Source organism: Harmonia axyridis, chromosome 2, assembly GCF_914767665.1.
Source record: "Harmonia axyridis chromosome 2, icHarAxyr1.1, whole genome shotgun sequence".
Taxonomy (NCBI): Eukaryota; Metazoa; Arthropoda; class Insecta; order Coleoptera; family Coccinellidae; genus Harmonia; species Harmonia axyridis.
The window spans coordinates 27,678,216-27,697,272 of record NC_059502.1 but is presented as its reverse complement, the minus strand read 5'-3'; the positions used below and the strand labels follow the sequence as shown (position 1 = coordinate 27,697,272).

Below are 19,057 nucleotides of genomic sequence, written 5' to 3'. Positions count from 1 at the left end.
ATACAAGAATTAAAAAAAAAATTCTTCGAAAAAAACATTTTTTTTCATTTTGTGTCTCAGATATTATAAAGATTTCCATTCTCAATTACTCTCTGCTAAAATTATTGCGTTAGTTCTCATAGTTTTCAAAATATTAAGAAAAAACCGTAAAAAAGAGAGAATTTCCATAGTCACTATCACGTGAATTATTTTCACTGTGAATATCCTATGCGTATACTCAACTCACTTTCACAAACTAGAATGATGTTGGAATATCGTGCATATCTTGAATTTGAAAAATATCATCACAGGGTGTTTCAAATATTGTGCCAAAAATTGTGAACAAAATTTGATCATAACTTTCGATTTTCAAATCAGAACCCTATTTTTTTGTGATTTCGTTGAATTCTATGGTAAAAATAAGGGTAGTGTTCAAACATGATTATGCTCTCAAATTCAATAATTCAAGAGTTATTCCAGATTTTATGAATTTATGTTATACGTAGGGTCAATTTCATTCAATCTGTTTCTAGAGTGCGTTTCAAATATTCAATTATTTCAAAGTGACAGGTGTACTCATTATTGAATCTAGTTGATTATAATTTGATGATATGAATCCCCGTTATTCAAATAATGAAATTCTGGATCTATTCCATATCCACGGTGAATGCAACAGAATTGTTTCGAGAACTTGTCGAGCATTCAATCAGAAATATCCACATTTACCACCAATTGACGAGAAGATAATTCGGAAGGATGTTTCAAACTTTCTGTTACTCCCTTTTCATCACCACGCTGATTTTTTCCTGAATTCATAAAATGTATTCTACCGCTTTTTCATATGAATAGAATTGGCACACAGGAGTCCTGCATGATTTTATTTCATTTGGTAGGTAGAGGTTTTTTTCTTCTAGGTAGGTACTCCATCCAGTATAATGGATATTCATGAAGTATGCAACATCCTTTCAAGTAGATGAGGAAATTTCTGATTTAAAATTTGATGAGTTCTACCAATAATTCTATTGCATTCATCGTGAATATGGAATTAGATATTTATAATACAAGTGCAGAACTTATTGATATTCTTCCAAGAGTTCAGAATGACCGAGTGGTAGAATGAGCCTTCTGTACGAGTTTTAAACATTATGTTCCCGAATTCACTGCCTTTTTATTGAAATTGACAGAAATTTCCATAAATATCAATTAGTGATTTTTGCATTGAAAAATGTTGGTTGGTAGAACAGTTTTCTGTATCACAAATTTGACAAATAATAGATAAATCCGTTCCAGTCTATTTTGTTCCACAAAATGTGCCGGAAAGAACTGATTTGCCACATAATTAGAGAAAAGTATATCCAGAATTTTGTCATTTGAATATCGGAGATTCAATTCGTGAAATCAAATTAGTGAAGCTTTGATAATGAAAATACCTGTCACATGTAAAGTAATTAGATATTTAAATTTCTATGGTCATAGAGTATTATTGCTAGTCTGTCTGAAAACAGATCATTACGATAATCCCAAGCACATAAAATCATGTGGATATCCCGGCCATGCTTCCACGTCGACGGCTAAACCGAATATTCTCGGTTCTAAGGTCATGCTCAGTATTTGGTGGGACCAGCTCGGCGTAGTGTATTATGAGTTGTTAAAACCGACTGAAACGATCACAGGCGATCGTTATCGAACGCAATCAATGCGTTTGTGTCGAGCATTGAGAGACAAACCGCCGCAATACGACGAGAGAGTAGATGAATGGATTTTACTGCATGACAATGATCGACTCCATGTTGCGAAAGTCAAGATATACTTGAAAAAGTTGAAATGGGAATTCCTACCCCACCCGACGTATTCTCCAGACGTTGCTTCCTCGGACTATCACTTGTTTCGATCAATAGCACACAGCCTGGCTGACCAGCACTTCCTATCTTATGAAGAATTAAAAACTTGGATCGATTCGTGGTTCGCTTCAAAAGATGACCAGTTTTTTCAATTCGTACGCTGCTCGAAAGAAGTGAGAAAGTAAAGTGACCAGCGATGGGCAATATTTCGAATCATAAATGTATAACCAAATGTATATTTACAATAAAGCCTCAAATTTCGGTAAAAAAATTTGTACGCTTATGTATTTGTTATATTGTAATATATTTATTTACTTATCACGGTCTTATCTATTCAGGTAGAAATTAAAAAAAAATTGTAAATCTATTGTTTCATATGAAAAAAAAGAAGACAATTGGCAAGTATAACACAACATCAAATTTGGTCTGTGAACCCTTTGAAAACCTTGTAATCACAGCGTCCTCGTCAACATCAATGTCCCTGTATATGTTCAGGAGTACTAAACTGAATCCGATGCCAATATCGAAAAAACCAGAATAACACCATATGAACTACCATTTATTCATTTCGAAAATAAACTTGCCGAATTTTCTGCTCGAATAGCTGTGCGAAAATTATGAGTTTCCATACAGTTTATCTATTAATATGAATTTCCACCAAGTAAAAAACCGATCCCATCAAGAAGATCTGGCATACAGGCAACGTTGCAGATTATTAGATTATTAGACCTAATATTAGGTCTATGCATCTGACAGACGTTACGTATTAAACATGATGGCCGCCGCCATATATAAACAATCGATAAAATCATCGATTTTGACGAAAAAAAGGCATTTTTATTCCAGGGAAAGCTTGAAATGTGATTAATTAATCATTTCTAACGAGAATCAGTTAATAAAATACAAGAAAACTAGCTATTAATGTGGATAACCTCACCTTCATTAGGCCAATTTCACAATTAAAAAAAAAAAACTAGCTGAATTAATGAATTTATGACAGCGGATTCGTGATCTAAGACCCAAAATATGTAAGTCTGCGAAATTTCATCACTTTTGAATCATTATTAAAATTAATTCTATATAGTAAACATTGTTTTTCTTTTCAGAAGATGGATTATTTTCGTTTGGATGAATAATTATACAGGATATTTATTTGTCGAATATCAATTTGAAGTATCTAGAGATGTTGGACCAATTCAAGTCTGAAAATTGAGATTAAAGCTTCAAATTATTAACTAATTTGTAAAGAAATACACAATATTTGATCAACAATTATATAGGGTGTATATATATTCGAAGTAGTAATTAGACATTTTGAAATCTGAAATTCTCATTTCTCTAGAAATGGCAATTCCTTTCTTCTTTGAAAAATTTGGGAAAAATGCATAATCAAAATGTGAGAGTTATTATCAGTCAATAGAAATAATACCTGAAAAAGAAACTGCATTCAATGTTTATTTTCAGTTTTGACAAATATTGAATTTACATAATCATTCGATAAGATCTATGAAAAGACCTACAGTGAAATTTTGTTTTAGGGATATTCAGTATAGCTATAATAAACTAAAAAGGGGCAGAATGAATAGATCTACCTTTCAAAAACCCATGGCTAATGTTGCCTTACAAGCAATCATAATAATATCAGTAACATCTTTGAGAAATCAGGTTATGAGAAGTCCCTCATTTCCGAGGTTCATCAATACTTTTTTCAGTTGAGCAACAAATTATTCTTCCATTTCATAATTTATTAAGAAATACAAGGAAGGACACCTTTTGAAATCTAAAAATTTGGTTAATAGTAGGTTATTTTCCATAATTTATAATATTGAAAGACCAATTGGACATTCCTGAAGAACTAAGGCGTTTTTAGAATCTGAAAATTGTATCGATGAATTTTGCATACTCTTCTTGAAGGTATATGGACAAAAATGATTTTTGTGGGTTCTGGTGAATGATCAAAGGGATACAGGTAACAATTTCATTAATACCAGTCGAGATGTAGTGATCATAGATAAGAGATGATATAGAAATTTCACTAGATAATTCTGATTCAGTGGAGGACAGCTGAATTAAAGCTTAATCGTGATGGTTCGTTACGTTATAGAGCAAGCTTGTAGCTCTGGGTTTTACTCAGAAGTAAATTGAACAGGGAAATATATATAGTAAATGAAATTTTGACAGATATTATTTAAAAAAGATCAACAATTGAGCATTGTATTTACATAAAATCAAAAAATAACTTGCTAACTGTTGTTGCATTGTACGTGGACGACTTTTTTGTTTTAACAAATGTTAATTCTGAATGAATATATCTGATAGAAAATTTAAGTGATAATTTCATCATAAAGAATTCAGGGAAAGCTAAAAATGTTTAGGGATGAATATCACTAGAAATTATGAAAAAGGTAGTATAGTAATTGTTTATATTCTTCAAGTATGTATTGCAATAATTCAGCATGTCTAATTGTAAACATATGAAAACTCCTTTGAAAACTTAATTGAAATTTGATTCAACAAAAGAGAGTTGTAATGATGAACCATATAAGAAATTAATAGGTTTATTAACGTCTTTAGCAGTATTAACTAATCCTGATAAAGCATACTCCGTTAATCTCTTGAGTCAATTTAATAATTATCTCATTATTGAACACTGAAAAAGTGCAAAATTCATTTCAAGATGCAAGTATAAAGTATTTTATACCTACATTGAATTGCTGGAAAATTTATACCAATTTCGAAAGTAACTGCCATGTCAAAATTCTTCATATACTGAATGATCCTTCAAATTTTATTTCTGTTGTAACATTTTGACTAGTATTTCAAGTGAAAAATTTGAACTGATTTTATATATGTATATAGTATAGCTATAAATGAACAACCTGAAAAGAGACAGAATGAATAGACTTGCCTTTCGAATACCCATAGCTTATGTTACCTCATAAGCAAATTTAATATCTAGGTAGAACCTTTTTGAGAAATCAGGTTATAAGTTTGAGAGTCTCTTAATTTCCAAGGTTTCAGTTGAACGACAAATAATATTATGATAATATAACAGGGTATATATGGTTGAAATTATTCGTATGAAAGATTTCACAACGATTTGATTTCTTCATTATAAATTCAACAGCACTGCACTCAAATTCTTCAAAAACTGATAGGTCACTTATATTTTTGCACTCTTCAGTCGTAAAAGTGTATATTTTAGATATTCCAAAAACACATGGAAATTTTTGAATGTCATCTGACTAACTTGGCTCTTTTTCCAGTAATAAAGCCAATTGTGAATTATCTATAAGGAGTTTTTCTATCTGTTTAATACATGATCAGATGAAGCTTCTGTTCTCTTTTGTAGTTCCATCTTCTGTCGCAGTAGATTCAAATTCTCACGAAAGAGAATGTAGTTTTATAGTTTGTGGAAAATAAACGAAAAATTCCTGAAATAAAGTAACATTCATATCCAATTGAATGATACAAACACTTAAAACAAACCTGAATTGAGGAAAATGCATTCGATGATATCAATGTTCATTTCCAAATTTTGACAAATATCTATCGAATTTTCGATTCGCCGAAAACTTTGCATTTTATCTGTCGGCATTTATTTAAATATTGAATAACAATTTTGAAAACTGCAAACTTTTTCAAGAACTTTCATATATCGAAATGGAATATTTATTATTAACATGACACTGACAGCCAAATTGTCCACAGATACCACAGAAATATGGGACTTGAAATGTCAAAATGATCCGAAACACCCCGTATACTCGAAAACCGCGGGGAGAATCGAAGGTTTGGGATTTTTCCCGGGATCTCCAGACGATTTTGAGGGGGGTCTTATTCTTGTCATTTTTGCTCTAGATGGTCCCGTTTGGGCTGTGATTTTACGTTTAAAGTTTGACGTATATGTGCAAGCGGTTTTATATATACTTAGACTCGCTCTGCTCGCCGAAGGGGCTCCGCCCCTTGGACCCCGTCACTATGCCGGTAGATCCTTCACTGGGTATCCGGCTAGAAAATAAAAGCTTTTTTTCCGAAACCTTGTATCGTTAGCTGATTTCAGACGATTCACTCGGTATACTATGCTGGTTCTAGGTTGGAATTCTATATGATTTTTTTCCTAGAATATACCGTTTCGCCCTTGCTCACATGAAAATATTTGATGCAAATCCTAACTTTTCATGACGACAAATCAAGGGCGGTCCTAGCCTTAAATTTTGAGGGGGTTCGCCATTTTGGGCTTCGAGTTTTTCTATGGGACCAAATCCCATATTACACCGATATCAAGCCTAACCTCTCAAAAATATTTATATTTAGATATTCATATGAATATTTATATAAGGCGTACAACTTTGCTTCCGCCGCGGCAACGGCGCGCCGTTTTGCAATAGATGGCTGTAACGGTAAGTGGTAGTAGAAATAAATATAACGTAGATGTCACACAATAAGTTTAGGTATTTGTGAACATAACGCCATCGACATGTTAGTCGATTTGTATCTGCATCATAAAGTTATTCACGATTAGCTGCCATACGTCCCGGTACGCCGGGACATGTCCCGGTTTGGACCATTGAGTCCCCGTGTCCCGGTTAGTTATTCAATTGTCCCGGTCAGTAATTTGACCGTTATGAGATTCATATTTCCTTATATAGTGTAGGTGAGACAAAATTTGTTTTCATGGAATCTCAACGGATTCCAGTAATCATAAATCTGAAATGCTGTTTCCGTTGCTCAAACATTATTTTTCAGAAACCGAAGGATTGAAAATAAAATTATTAAAATTGTTCAAAAAAATAGTCTTATGCAATCACTTTATTTTATATTGAATCCTTAGAGTACCTTAATATTTCCATATAAAATATTTTCGCTGTCAGTGCGGTACTTACTTCGAAGTAAAATAAAGGCGAGTTTTTTTTTAATTCGACAATGAAACTATCGGTTGTCCAGCGCATAGACTTCACAATACTGCTTCCACTTCCGCCGATATGATTTTAATTTCTGTGCATTCTATTGGTCTTAAAATTTTCAAATATTTTTCGATATTTTTTGTAAGGGTCGAACGATGAAAGGTTTTCGTGAGTATGCAGAAACAACTTACAGCAATGTTCTTTCTTATTCTAGAATTCGATGGCTTTCACTAGTTCTAGCTATTGAACGCTTGCTGAAGCTATGGGTGCCATTGAAAAAAAATTTCTTAGCTGAAAAAAAGGCCTTAAAAGCTGTAACCGATTTTTTTTGACTCTTTATTAGAACTTTATACTCTATTTCTACACAGTCAAGCATTTCTGATTGACAAACCGATTGAAAGTATTGAAAAATCATTAATTACTGTTATTAAAGATTAAAGTAAAAATTAATTGAGAGGATAGGTACTAAGAAAGAGTTGAATGGAAGATTACTAAATAACTATTTCGGAAACCAAACAAGACAAGTCTACAGGGTGGCCACTTTTTTAATGGGTTTGTATTGGTAGCTTTTAAGCCATAAGAGTTAGAAGGTCGGTCAAATGGAGAAAAAATTGCATGCATAGAAGCATTATAAAGCAGTTCAAACAAATCGAGATTATCAGGGCCGGTTATTGAGATATCATAAAAAAAGTAAATTATGTCATTTTGATTTTTCTTTTTTTCCCACTTTATTTAAAATATTATCAAAAAATGTTACATGAATTTTTTATTCGACAGTAAATTATCCTCAATTTGACGTATTCAGATTTCGTATCCAGCGTTTCGAACTCTCTGGGACACCCTCAACCTCATTTTTTTCAATACGGACCTGCATATTTTATGACATTTTTCGAAATAACTTTTAACGCTGAATTCAACGATATATCACACAATGTCATTCAAAGTTGATTTTCAGATGATTTTGACCCTCATCCAAATTTAATGGTGTGTATGTAAGAAAAAATAAGTTTATTAACGATATCAATGTTCTGACCCAAATTCAATCGAACCCAGAAAAAAATCGAGAACTGTGGCCAGTGAATGGAATTTTTCAAAAACTGCTGTTAATAAAATAGTCAACAGACGCGAATACAATGATTTCAAATTTGAATACCAAGCCTTGCACAAATTATATCGTAATGATCTCAAAATAAAGTTCGATTCTGTAATTTGTTTCAACGGAACAAATGACAAATACAACAATAGTGATAGGTACCTCGCGAGAAAATTGAGAATGTTTCGAAAGGTATTCAAGGAGACCAAACAAGCAAATGTATAAGAAGTATGGGTTCCAGAACCGTAAAGTGTACCTATTTTACAAAATGGTGGACATTTCAAACACTTACTTCATTAATTTTCATTTACTTTCGAATAATCATCTGATTTTTCTTTCGTTAAATGATACTTTCGTTTAATTATTATGAATTGAAATATTTAAATGATTATTATAAAAGAAGAACCAAGAAACCAGTATACTGGTTTCTTGCTTTGATTCTAATATGTTCCATTTAGTTCAAGATGGGTAAGTTGACTTTCTTATCGAAATTTATTGCATATTGCATGTTGCCAATTAAACTGAATAAAGGTAATACAGATCCGACCCAAAGAAAATTGGATAAGGGTCAAAATCACCTGAAAATCTACTTTGAATGATATATCGTTGAATTCAGCGTTAAAAGTTATTTCGAAAAATGTCATAAAATATGCAGGTCCGTATTGAAAAAATTGAGGTTGAGGGTGTCCCAGAGAGTACGAAACGTTGGAAACGAAATCTGATTACGTCAAATTTAGGATAATTTACTGTCGAATAAAAAATTCCTGTGACATTTTTTGATGATATTTGAAATAAAGTGGGAAAAAAAGAAAAATCAAAATGACATAATTTACTTTTCTTATATCTCAATAATAATGCTTCTATGCATGCAACTTTTTTTCCATTTGACCGACTTTCTAACTCTTATGGTTTAAAAGTTACCAATACAATCCCATTAAAAAAGTGGCCACCCTGTAGACTTGTCATGTTATGAGTTTCCATACAGTTTTATAATACGTCATAATCTCAAACAATTTATTAATATGAATTTCTACCAAGTAAAGACCGATCCCATCAAGAAGATCTGGGCATACTGGCAACGTTGCAGATTATTTGGCATTTGACAGACGTTACGTAAAGAACATAATTGCCGCCACCGGATGTAAACAATGAATAAAATAGTAGTTTTTGACGAGAAAAAGCCATTTTTTTTTAGGGAAAAGCTTGAAATGTGATTAATTAATCATTTCTAACGAGAATCAGTTGATAAAATACAAGAAAACTAGCTATTAATGTGGATAACCTTACCTTCATCAAGCCAATTTTACAAATTTTTAAAAAAAACCAGCAGGATTGAGGAATTTATGTCACCGGATTCGTGATCTAATACCCAAAATTAGTAAGTAAGCAAAATTTCATCACTTTTGAATCATTATCAAAATTAATTCTATATAGTAAACATTCACCTGTTTTTCTTTTCAGAAGATGGATTATTATACAGGATTTGGATGGATAATTATACAGGATTTTTATTTGTGGAATATCAATTAGAAATATCTAGAGATGTTGGACCAATTCAAGTCTGAAAATTGAGATTAAAGCTTCAAATTATTAACTAATTTGTAAAGAAATACACAATATTTGATCAACTATTATATAGGGTGTATATATTTGAAGTAGTAATTAGTCATTTTTGGAGAAATGAGACATTTTGAAATCTGAAATTCTCATTTCTCTAGAAATGGCAATTTCTTTCTTATTTAAAAAATTTGGGAAAAATGCATAATCAAAATGTGAGAGTTATTATCAGTCAATAGAAATACTACCTGAAATAAAGAAACTGCATTCAATGTTTATTTTCAGTTTTGACAAATATTGAATTTACATAATCATTCGATAAGATCTATGAAAAGACCTACAGTGAAATGTTGTTTTAGGAATATTCAGTATAGCTGTAATAAACAAACTGAAAAGAGGCAGAATGAATAATAGATCTACCTTTCAGATACCCATATCTGAGAAATCAGGTTATAAGAAGTCCCTCATTTCCAAGGTTTATCAATACATTTTTCAGTTGAGCAGCAAATTATTCTTCTATTCCATATTTTGTGAAGAAATACAATATAATTGAACAATTTGAAGGACCTATTGGAAATTCCTGACGAACTAAGGAGTTTTTTAGTATCTGAAGATTGTATTGATGCTATGTTATAGAACGAGACTTGTGGCTCTGGGTTTTACTCAGAAGTGAATTAAACAGGGCAATTTATGTCCTATATAGTAAATAAAATTTTGATAGATAAAAGTTTCAAAAGATCAACAATTGATCATAGTATTTACATAAATCAAAAAGTAACTGGCTTACTATTGTTGCATTGTACATGGATGACTTTTTTGTTTTAACTAATGTTAATTCTGAATGAATTTTCTGATAGAAAATTTTATGATAAAGAAATTAGGGGAAGCTAAAAAATGATTAGGGATGAATATTACTAGAAATTATGGAAAAGGTAGTAAAGCTATCGATTATATTCTTCAAATATGTATTGCAATAATTCAACATGTCTGATTGTGAACATGTGAAAACTAAATTGAATTTTGATTCAACAAAAGAGAGTTGTAATGATGAACCATATAAGAAATTAATAGGTTTATTAATATCTTCAGCAGTATTAACTAGTCCTGATATAGCATACTCTGTTAATTTCTTGAGTCAATTTAATAATGATCTCATTGTTGAACACTGGAAAAGTGCAAAATTCATTTCAAGATACAAAGATAATTGTTCAATTTTTACTTCAGTCAAAAGGAACTGAGTATTTGAAATTGGTACTAAAATTGTATCGGCCAATACTATTGACCCATATGGGTCAATAACTACATTGACTTGATTTTTTCAAATGTTAACTTTGGATCTGAATCAATGAATAATTTAATTCTTACCAAAATGAAAAGCAATGAATAAATCAGTAGGATAGCATTTTTGAAATGGCCATATAGCACCTTTTCCTATAACGATTAAAAGATTGGAAACTTTAGTGAACAAATAGGTAGGTATCAACATTTTTATACAAATTTGATCATTCATTCATGACATGGAAATTTTCAATAAATAGTTGCTTTTTAAAGTATTTTATACCTTCATTGAATTGCTGGAAAATTGATACCAATTTCGAAAGTGACTGCCATGTTAAATTCTTCATATACTGAATGATCCTTCAAAATTTATTTCTGTCGTAACATTTTGACTAGTATTTCAACTGATATATTCCATACGTCATTGAAATCAATATCTTCAAAGTACTATTCGAAAGACTTATAATGGAATTTAGAAAAATATGTCTTTCTCAATTTCATAGTCATATATGATATGATGCATAAGTCCAAATTTAATTAATTCACATCTAAAGTGAATGTTATTTTTAGAAATATTCAGTATAGCTATAATAAACCAACTAAAAAAAGACATAATGAATAGACTTGCCTTTAAAATACCCATGGCCTATGTTACCTCATAAGCAATTATACCTACAATATCTTATCTTGGTGAAACCTTTTTGAGAAATCAGGTGATAAGTTTGAGAGTCTCTAATTTCCAAGGCTTATTAATACATGTTTCAGTTGAGCGGAATATAATATAACAGGGTATATATAGTTGAAATTATTAGTATGAAAGAGTTGACTTATTCATTATAAATTCAACAGCACTGCACTCAAATTCTTCAAAAACGGGATCACTTATATTTTTGCACTCCTCTGTCATAAAAGTGTATATTTTAGTTATTCAAAAAACTCATGGAAACTTTTGACTGTTATCTGACTAACTTGGCTCTTTTTTTTCCAGTAATAAAGCCAATTGTGAATTATCTATAAGGAGTCTTTCTATCTGTTTAATACTGTTTCATAGTAGCATAACTTTTACTCCAATCCAAGACTGAATTGATGAATGAAGCTTCTGTTCTCTTTGGTAGTTCCATCTTCTGTCGCAATAAATTCAAATTCTCACGAAAGGAAATGTAGTTTTATAGATTGTGGAAAATAAACGAAAAATTCCTGAAATAAAGTAACATTCATCCAATTAATTCCAAATAATACAAACCCTTCAAACAAACCTGAATTGAGGAAAATGCATTCGATGATATAAATGTTCATTTCCAAATTTTGACAAATATCTATCGAATTTTTGATTCGCCGTAGACTTTGCATTTTATCTGTCGGCATTTATTTAAATAATGAATAACAATTTTGGAAACTGCAAACTTTTTCAAGAACTTTCATATATCGAAATGGAATATTTATTATTAACATGACACTGACAGCCAAATTGTCCACAGATACCACAGAAATATGGGACTTGAAATGTCAAAATGATCCGAAACACCCCGTATACTCGAAAACCGCGGGGAGAATCGAAGGTTTGGGATTTTTCCCGGGATCTCCAGACGATTTTGAAGGGGGTCTTATTCTTGTCATTTTTGCTCTAGATGGTCCCGTTTGGGCTGTGATTTTACGTTTAAAGTTTGACGTATATGTGCAAGCGGTTTTATATATACTTAGATACAACGCTATTTACTTCTAAGGGCACCTCTATCTTTTCTTTCCTCTGAGATCGAGATAGTAGACATTGTATTGTGAGGATATCATCTGAACGTATACATCATATCATTCACGATTATTTGTACATGAGTAAGCTGTGTGCAAAATCGGAGCAGCGCGAGCTCACAATCGATCAAAAGTCCTAACAACGTGTTGAGCAGCGTTTGAAGCTGTTTAATTGCAATAAACATGAATTTTTGCGTCGATATGTGGCAATGAATGAAACATGGCTCCATCATTTCACTTCGAGCTCATAATCGATTAAAAGTAATAACGTATCAATAATTCTGAGCAGTGTTTGAAGCTGTTTAAGTGCAATAAACCTGAATTTTTGCCACGATATGTGACAATGGATGAAACATCATTTCACTCCGGAGTCCAATAGACAGTCGGCTGAGTGGACTGCACACGATGAACCGAATCCAAGTCGAGGAAAAACACAACAGTCAGCTGGCAAGGTTAAGGCATCAGTATTCTGGGATGCGCAAGGTATAATATTCATTGATAACCTCCAAAAGGGCCAGACCATCAACAGCGATTATTATAAAGCGTTATTGGATCTTTTGAAGGATGAAATCGTTAAAAACGGCCCCTTTTATCTTCATATCTCTATCTATCTTCATATACTCTCCAGATCTCAATTTCGTAATTTTGACAAAAAATGTGTTTTAGTATGGTAGACCGGGGGCTTTGATAGATAGATAGCTTTAGGTATTTATTCTCATAAACATTTACCTCAAGTGATAGAGATAACGTCAAATAAAACAAAGTAAAAATCCTAACCTACAAGTAAATAGAGAGCACTCAGATCTAAGATGAGAGGAACTCCTTAATGCTGTAGGGTTCTCTTTCTATCATAAATTATTTCAAATTAGATTTGAAGGACTTGAAGCTTTTCATGGTTTGAATGACCATAGGAATTTTTTTAAAAATGATAACGCACATATACTCTGCATTTTTCTCAGTTAGCGTTAGATTATGTTTTGGATAATGCAAAGGGAACATGTGACTGGTTCTATTTATATGTTCTTATATGAACTGAAATAAATCTCTCTATTTTTATAGAAAAATAAGAGACACATGGAGATGAAAAGGCCCGTAAGTGCCAAAACTTTGTTCCTTTTGAATAAATGACCATGACAAGACTGCCTGTAAGATAGACCATAAATTACTCGTATAGCTGATTTTTGAATAATGAATATTTTATCAACACCAGTTCACCCTCCCCAAGCAATGATTCCGTAAGTTAGAAGTGCTTGGAAATTAGAATAGTAATAGTATATTATTCAACGAGAGGTAATGTAGGTCATAACTCACGCGAGTGCTGTAATTCAACAAGTGAGTTATGACCATTACCGCAAGTTGAATACTATACTTTATCTACTACTATTACAATAAATACTAAAATACAAGAATTGAGAAAGAACTTTATTGACAAACACCAAAACTTACCTATAAACGTCAAAATTATCAAAGTGACATTCCTCCCCTCAATAACAATAATGAAATGTTCCCTTTCGGCCAATCGAATGGAAGCACAGATCCATCTTTTCCGATTTATTATAGTGAGTTATAGTAGTGAGTTATTATAACTCACGCTGTTTGTTAATATAGATACTATTAATTGCTCAAAAGCAGTTGAATAATGAATATATAATTCAATGGGAGTAGATAAAGTATTCTATTGGCCTGTTATATGTCACTCGACCTATATTGCCATCCAAGATTCTTGAGGGGGTAGCAACTTCTCTTAATGAGATGATAGTAATCCCACGAATGCACAATCACAAAATATCCCCTTCTAAATAATTGCTGGATTGTTTTATGTGAGTCTCTAAGTCCACAAATGTTCACGTCGTGCATCTTGTAGTTGCTCATTCCCTGTGAAGTTACAAGTTCACTGGACCCCCATCAAGGGAAAGTTATCGACATCGAAAGTTCTGTCTCGCCATTTCCTCCGCTTAGGCATGCAACGCAGTGAGATGTCAAAGACAAATAGATATTCATTTTCTATTACTTAGTGCTGCTTCTGGCTCTGAAATTCGTCCGAATTCAAAAAACCATGACTAGATGAATCGATTTATAACTGAGGTAGGTGTGTTCTCTCGACTGCTTCGTAGAAATATCCTTAATGGCCAAGAATTAAACAATCTAGAACAAAAAAATGACTTTCTACGTCCGTCCAGCAAGCTTAACAGTGGCACCTTCACCGTGGATCATTTCAAAATGATCACATTCGTCTCAATTTTTCTTGTCCTCTCAACTTTTCCTTTCTAATGGAATGTTGGAAGTGCATGAAGGGTTTTCGTTTAATTATATGACTCCAGTATGAACAGACGACGATTCAGAACTTGTATGAACTTTTCGTTCGATATGTTTGGCTGTGCAATAAGTGTAGATTTCGGGAACATGGAAATTTGTTCGTTTTGCGATGATCTTCAGGATAGTGAGTTGCCATTTTAATTTCCTGAATTCATATCTCTCTCAATACATTTGTCAATTTTTCACCCGATAACATTAATTTTTACATATTATAGTCAACACCGAGTCATTCAAATGGATACCTGATTGAAAGGCATTTCATTATAAAAAGTTACAGAAAGTTGCCCAAACATATAAATATTACTTTTGAGGGGGACATAATTTTTGTATTTGCCATCCGTTTAGGTATTTCAATTTGAGGTTTGTGCCAAAATGCTCGTCATTTGGGAGGACCTAGGAATTTTGGTGTTCAGGAAAAGAGTATCTACTTCACTATTACTAATGCGTTTTTCTCGAAGTAAGGGTCAAAATGAGCAATATTCTGATTATGTTTTCAAACTGATACTGTTCCAAAAGAAAATTATTTTTACATCAAGTTCACTAGACTTATCCTATACACTTTGTGTCAAAGAGGATCAATAAATCATTTCATTTCATTTCATTTCACCTTTCATACATACTTCTTCTCGATAAAATATAGAGCCTTCGCTGAATTTGTTTTGGAACATTCACTTAACTAAATAACTAATCAAGATGAATATTTTGATGACTTTTTCCAGTATATGTATCAACAAAGTGGATAAATGTGAAAAAAAGTTTTTATAATCAAACTGAAATAGTTCCGTTAAATACTGATAGCATCAAATGTGTCCGTAAAGTATGGAACAAATTCATTTTTAGCTAAACAGACCATTTTAAGAAATAATCCTGAAACAAGTCGATTTTTGATTTTAATATAGCGTATTTCGAAATAATAATCTAATATACAGGGTGAATTACTTTCGAGTAATGACGTCACCGTCATTTTTTTTTTAAGGAACACCCCTTTTTTTTTCAATTTTACGATTATTCCAGCTGAGCTGATTTCAAAAATGTATCACATGTTGATTCCAATTGGTACAGGGTGAACAAAATACAATAGTTTTGTGTGTGCTCATAAAGTAACGCGTAACATTCTTTATTAGTTAAATTAACAATATTATCAAAAACACTTATTGTCTAGTGGCAAGAAACAAATAATGACATTTCATAAAAAACTAGACGACTATGTTTTTTTTAAATTTATTATTCTGTCTGCTAGACCACAAGTATCAAACATGTTTGGAACTGTTCATTTTTATTTAATCATATTGGAACCATCTCATTTTTATTAATCTTAAAACTACAGGGTGTTGAATTCAAACCAATTGCCGCTAGACAATAAATATTTTGGATAATATTGTTAATTTAACTAATGAAGAATGTTACTCGTTAGTTTATGAGCACACACAAAACTATTGTATTTTTGTCCACCCTGTACCAATTGGAATCAACATGTGATACATTTTTGGAATCAGCTCAGCTAGACTAATCGGGAAATTGAGCAAAATGGGGGTGTTCTATTTGAAAGAAATGACGGAGACGTCATTACTTGAAAGTAATTCACCCTGTATATTAGTTTATTATTTTAAAATACGGTAAATTAAAATAAAATCGACGTGTTTCAGGATTATTTCTTAAAATGGTCTTTTTAGCTAAAAATGAATTTGTTCCATACTTTACGGACACAGTGTATATTGTTTTATTATTTAGAAAAAGCAATTGCGATATAATTCATGAAACTGATTTATCCATCTGAAACTATAGAATTGAAATTTTTATTCCGATATGTACTTACAATTATTTTATTTATTTATAAATTTATTGAAGTGTTTTTTCATCATTCGAAAAATGATAATGATATATTCAAATTGCCTAGAGATGTGGAGCGAAATGACGGAGAAATAATCCACCGAAACTAATTCTTGACTGAATAAAATTTCTCATGTTCAACAGAGTGCAGAAGTATTTTAAATTTTCTGCATGATCCTACGAATTAGATTTCAAAAACACGAATGATCTCAAATTAATAAGGCTTGTTGAGGAATTTAATTATTTCATGTTGATTCATTACTTCTTCACTGATTGAATCAATCAGCGTGAAACCATTACATTCGATGAAAATTTTGGTTCAATATAATCAATGACAATAGAATTGTTACACCTAGAAGAAATAATTACATTAAGAGGGAACCCCACCACGACCACGTGCTCAATTTGAAACAAAATTAGAGATATTTCTTCTTACAAATCACCGATTTTTATGGAGTTTTCACATAATTTCCTCAAACAATAATCTACATGGAATAAAGCAAATAGTTTTAATTTACTTATGAAAAAAATAAAAATTTGGTAACTTTTCGTTTTTCACCAGAAATCGATGATATGTAGGTACTATATACATAGCACTGATATATTTTTTAAATATTCGTAACAAAATCCTACCAAAAATCATTACAAAAAAGGTAAAATTATATTTTCCTGGAAGTCGTCGTCCAGTGCTCCCCTCTTCTTATTTTTGCTTCGAAATTTTTCGAACTTGGTCTAATTTCAAAAATTCATAACAAAAGGTTATTAAAATGTTAGATGTGACAACTTCGAGTGATATCGCGTTTTGAAGCTGAATTCATGCTTTTTTTGAAAATATAAACAATGATTTTAAATTTGAAATACAAAGTGATATTTTCAACCTGAACACTTTAAATTAGAAATTGAGTCCGGCCCTGGAATAATGAAATGATTAATATCTCTCGGAATCGACCTTGGCATGTGTCAATAACATCCCAAGTTTCAATAAATTCCGCCAACAGGTTTGGTTCTGATGATGGTTTCATTATTTCCATGAATATGCAAACTCACCCTGTAGCTTTCTGAGGAAAGGCAGAAATTAAACATGTTTTCAGAAATTTCAGAAAAATATGAAGTAAAGTGTATTTTCGAAATAATGATTTTGAAACCTATCGAAATATGTGGAAATATACGTGATATCCCATCTGAAAAAAAATTTTTGTGATATCTCATAAAATATCAGTTTGCTCAAAATTCAATTCGTCATTGAATCCTTCGTAAAAAAAAGAATGATTTCACAGAAATAAACAATTCTCAACCGGAGAAAATTTATAGCAATATTTCGAAAATGAAAATTTTCGAAAGACACCTGGTAGCTATAATGGTGATAGCTATGGACATGCGGTTTTCGCCAATGAGTTTCTCATGAAAATCGTCCCTCAAACACCAACATTATTTTTTACCTATTTAGTAAGTATAGAAATAGAACTTCTCTTCAAAAGTGTCCAATTTTTACATATTGTGTGGGGGGACTGGTGGTAATTAACACCCCCCCCCCAAGATTTCCAAAATATAAAATTTCAGAATTTTCTCAGAATCGAAAATTCTTCCATTAAAATGAACGAGTTTCTCTTTTTACTTTTCTTCAGAATCGACACGGCAGCAACAAATCAGACCCTTTTACGGTTTATGAGTTTATTATCGCTTTCAAGATGATTACTTTTATTGCACTACGAGCACGTCTATGACCGAGGATTATTATTTTCCTTTATCTACCCGTTTTGTAGGCTCCCCAACGAGCCACGAAGTGGCAAGTTTTTGAATGAACGAGTGGTAGAATGAGCCTTCTGTACGAGTATTATACATTATTTTCTCTAATTCATTGCATTCTTATTGAAATTAATGAAATATTTTCATAAATATCATTTAGTGATACTTGCATTGAAAAATGTTGGTTGGCAGAACTGATTTCTTTAAGGCAAATTGATGAATTGACAGATAAAGCCGTGGCGGAAAGTTCGGAGTACCAACATAGAATAATAAAATATAACCATGAAAACTGTGCGTTTCTGATATATTCTCGCACTATTCTGTTCTACAAGATGTGGAAGAATGAACGGAATAACCACAGAATTAGATAAAAGTATATTCTGAAACAAGTTGCAGAATGGGCTCTTACTCCAACACGAATGCGAAATTCGAAAACGAGCGACGATGAGCGAGTTTGGAATGCATGAGTGTTGGAATTGCCTTCTGCAACGAGTATTAGACGATATTTTTTCTATTTCAGTCAAGTTTTATGAAATATTGTAGATATTCAATGACAAATTCAGATGATACATCCTAGTGACATTTGTATTGTATCTCGGCAGTTGGTGTGACTGCTACGAAAATTGACAGATTAGGGAATTTCGATTTGAATCGTACGTTTCGAATTTTGAAATAATTTATAATTACGCATTAAACTCGTCAATTATGTCTGAAGAAATCGATTTAACACCAACAGAATTAAGAGAAATTGCGAATATAATGTC

At 31.9% G+C, this 19,057-nt stretch overlaps 1 protein-coding gene across 1 annotated transcript in view; it reads left to right on the top strand.

Annotated features, from left to right (window-relative positions):
* The first annotated feature begins 14,722 nt into the window (after window positions 1–14,722).
* The window catches only part of LOC123671928 (glycine-rich cell wall structural protein-like), a 61,215-nt gene continuing 56,880 nt past the window's right edge, over window positions 14,723–19,057 (top strand). The window contains exon 1 of the mRNA XM_045605829.1: window positions 14,723–14,841. Within this exon, the coding sequence (XP_045461785.1) occupies window positions 14,827–14,841 (15 nt within the window). The 5' untranslated portion in view covers window positions 14,723–14,826. The remainder of the gene's footprint in view (window positions 14,842–19,057) is intronic.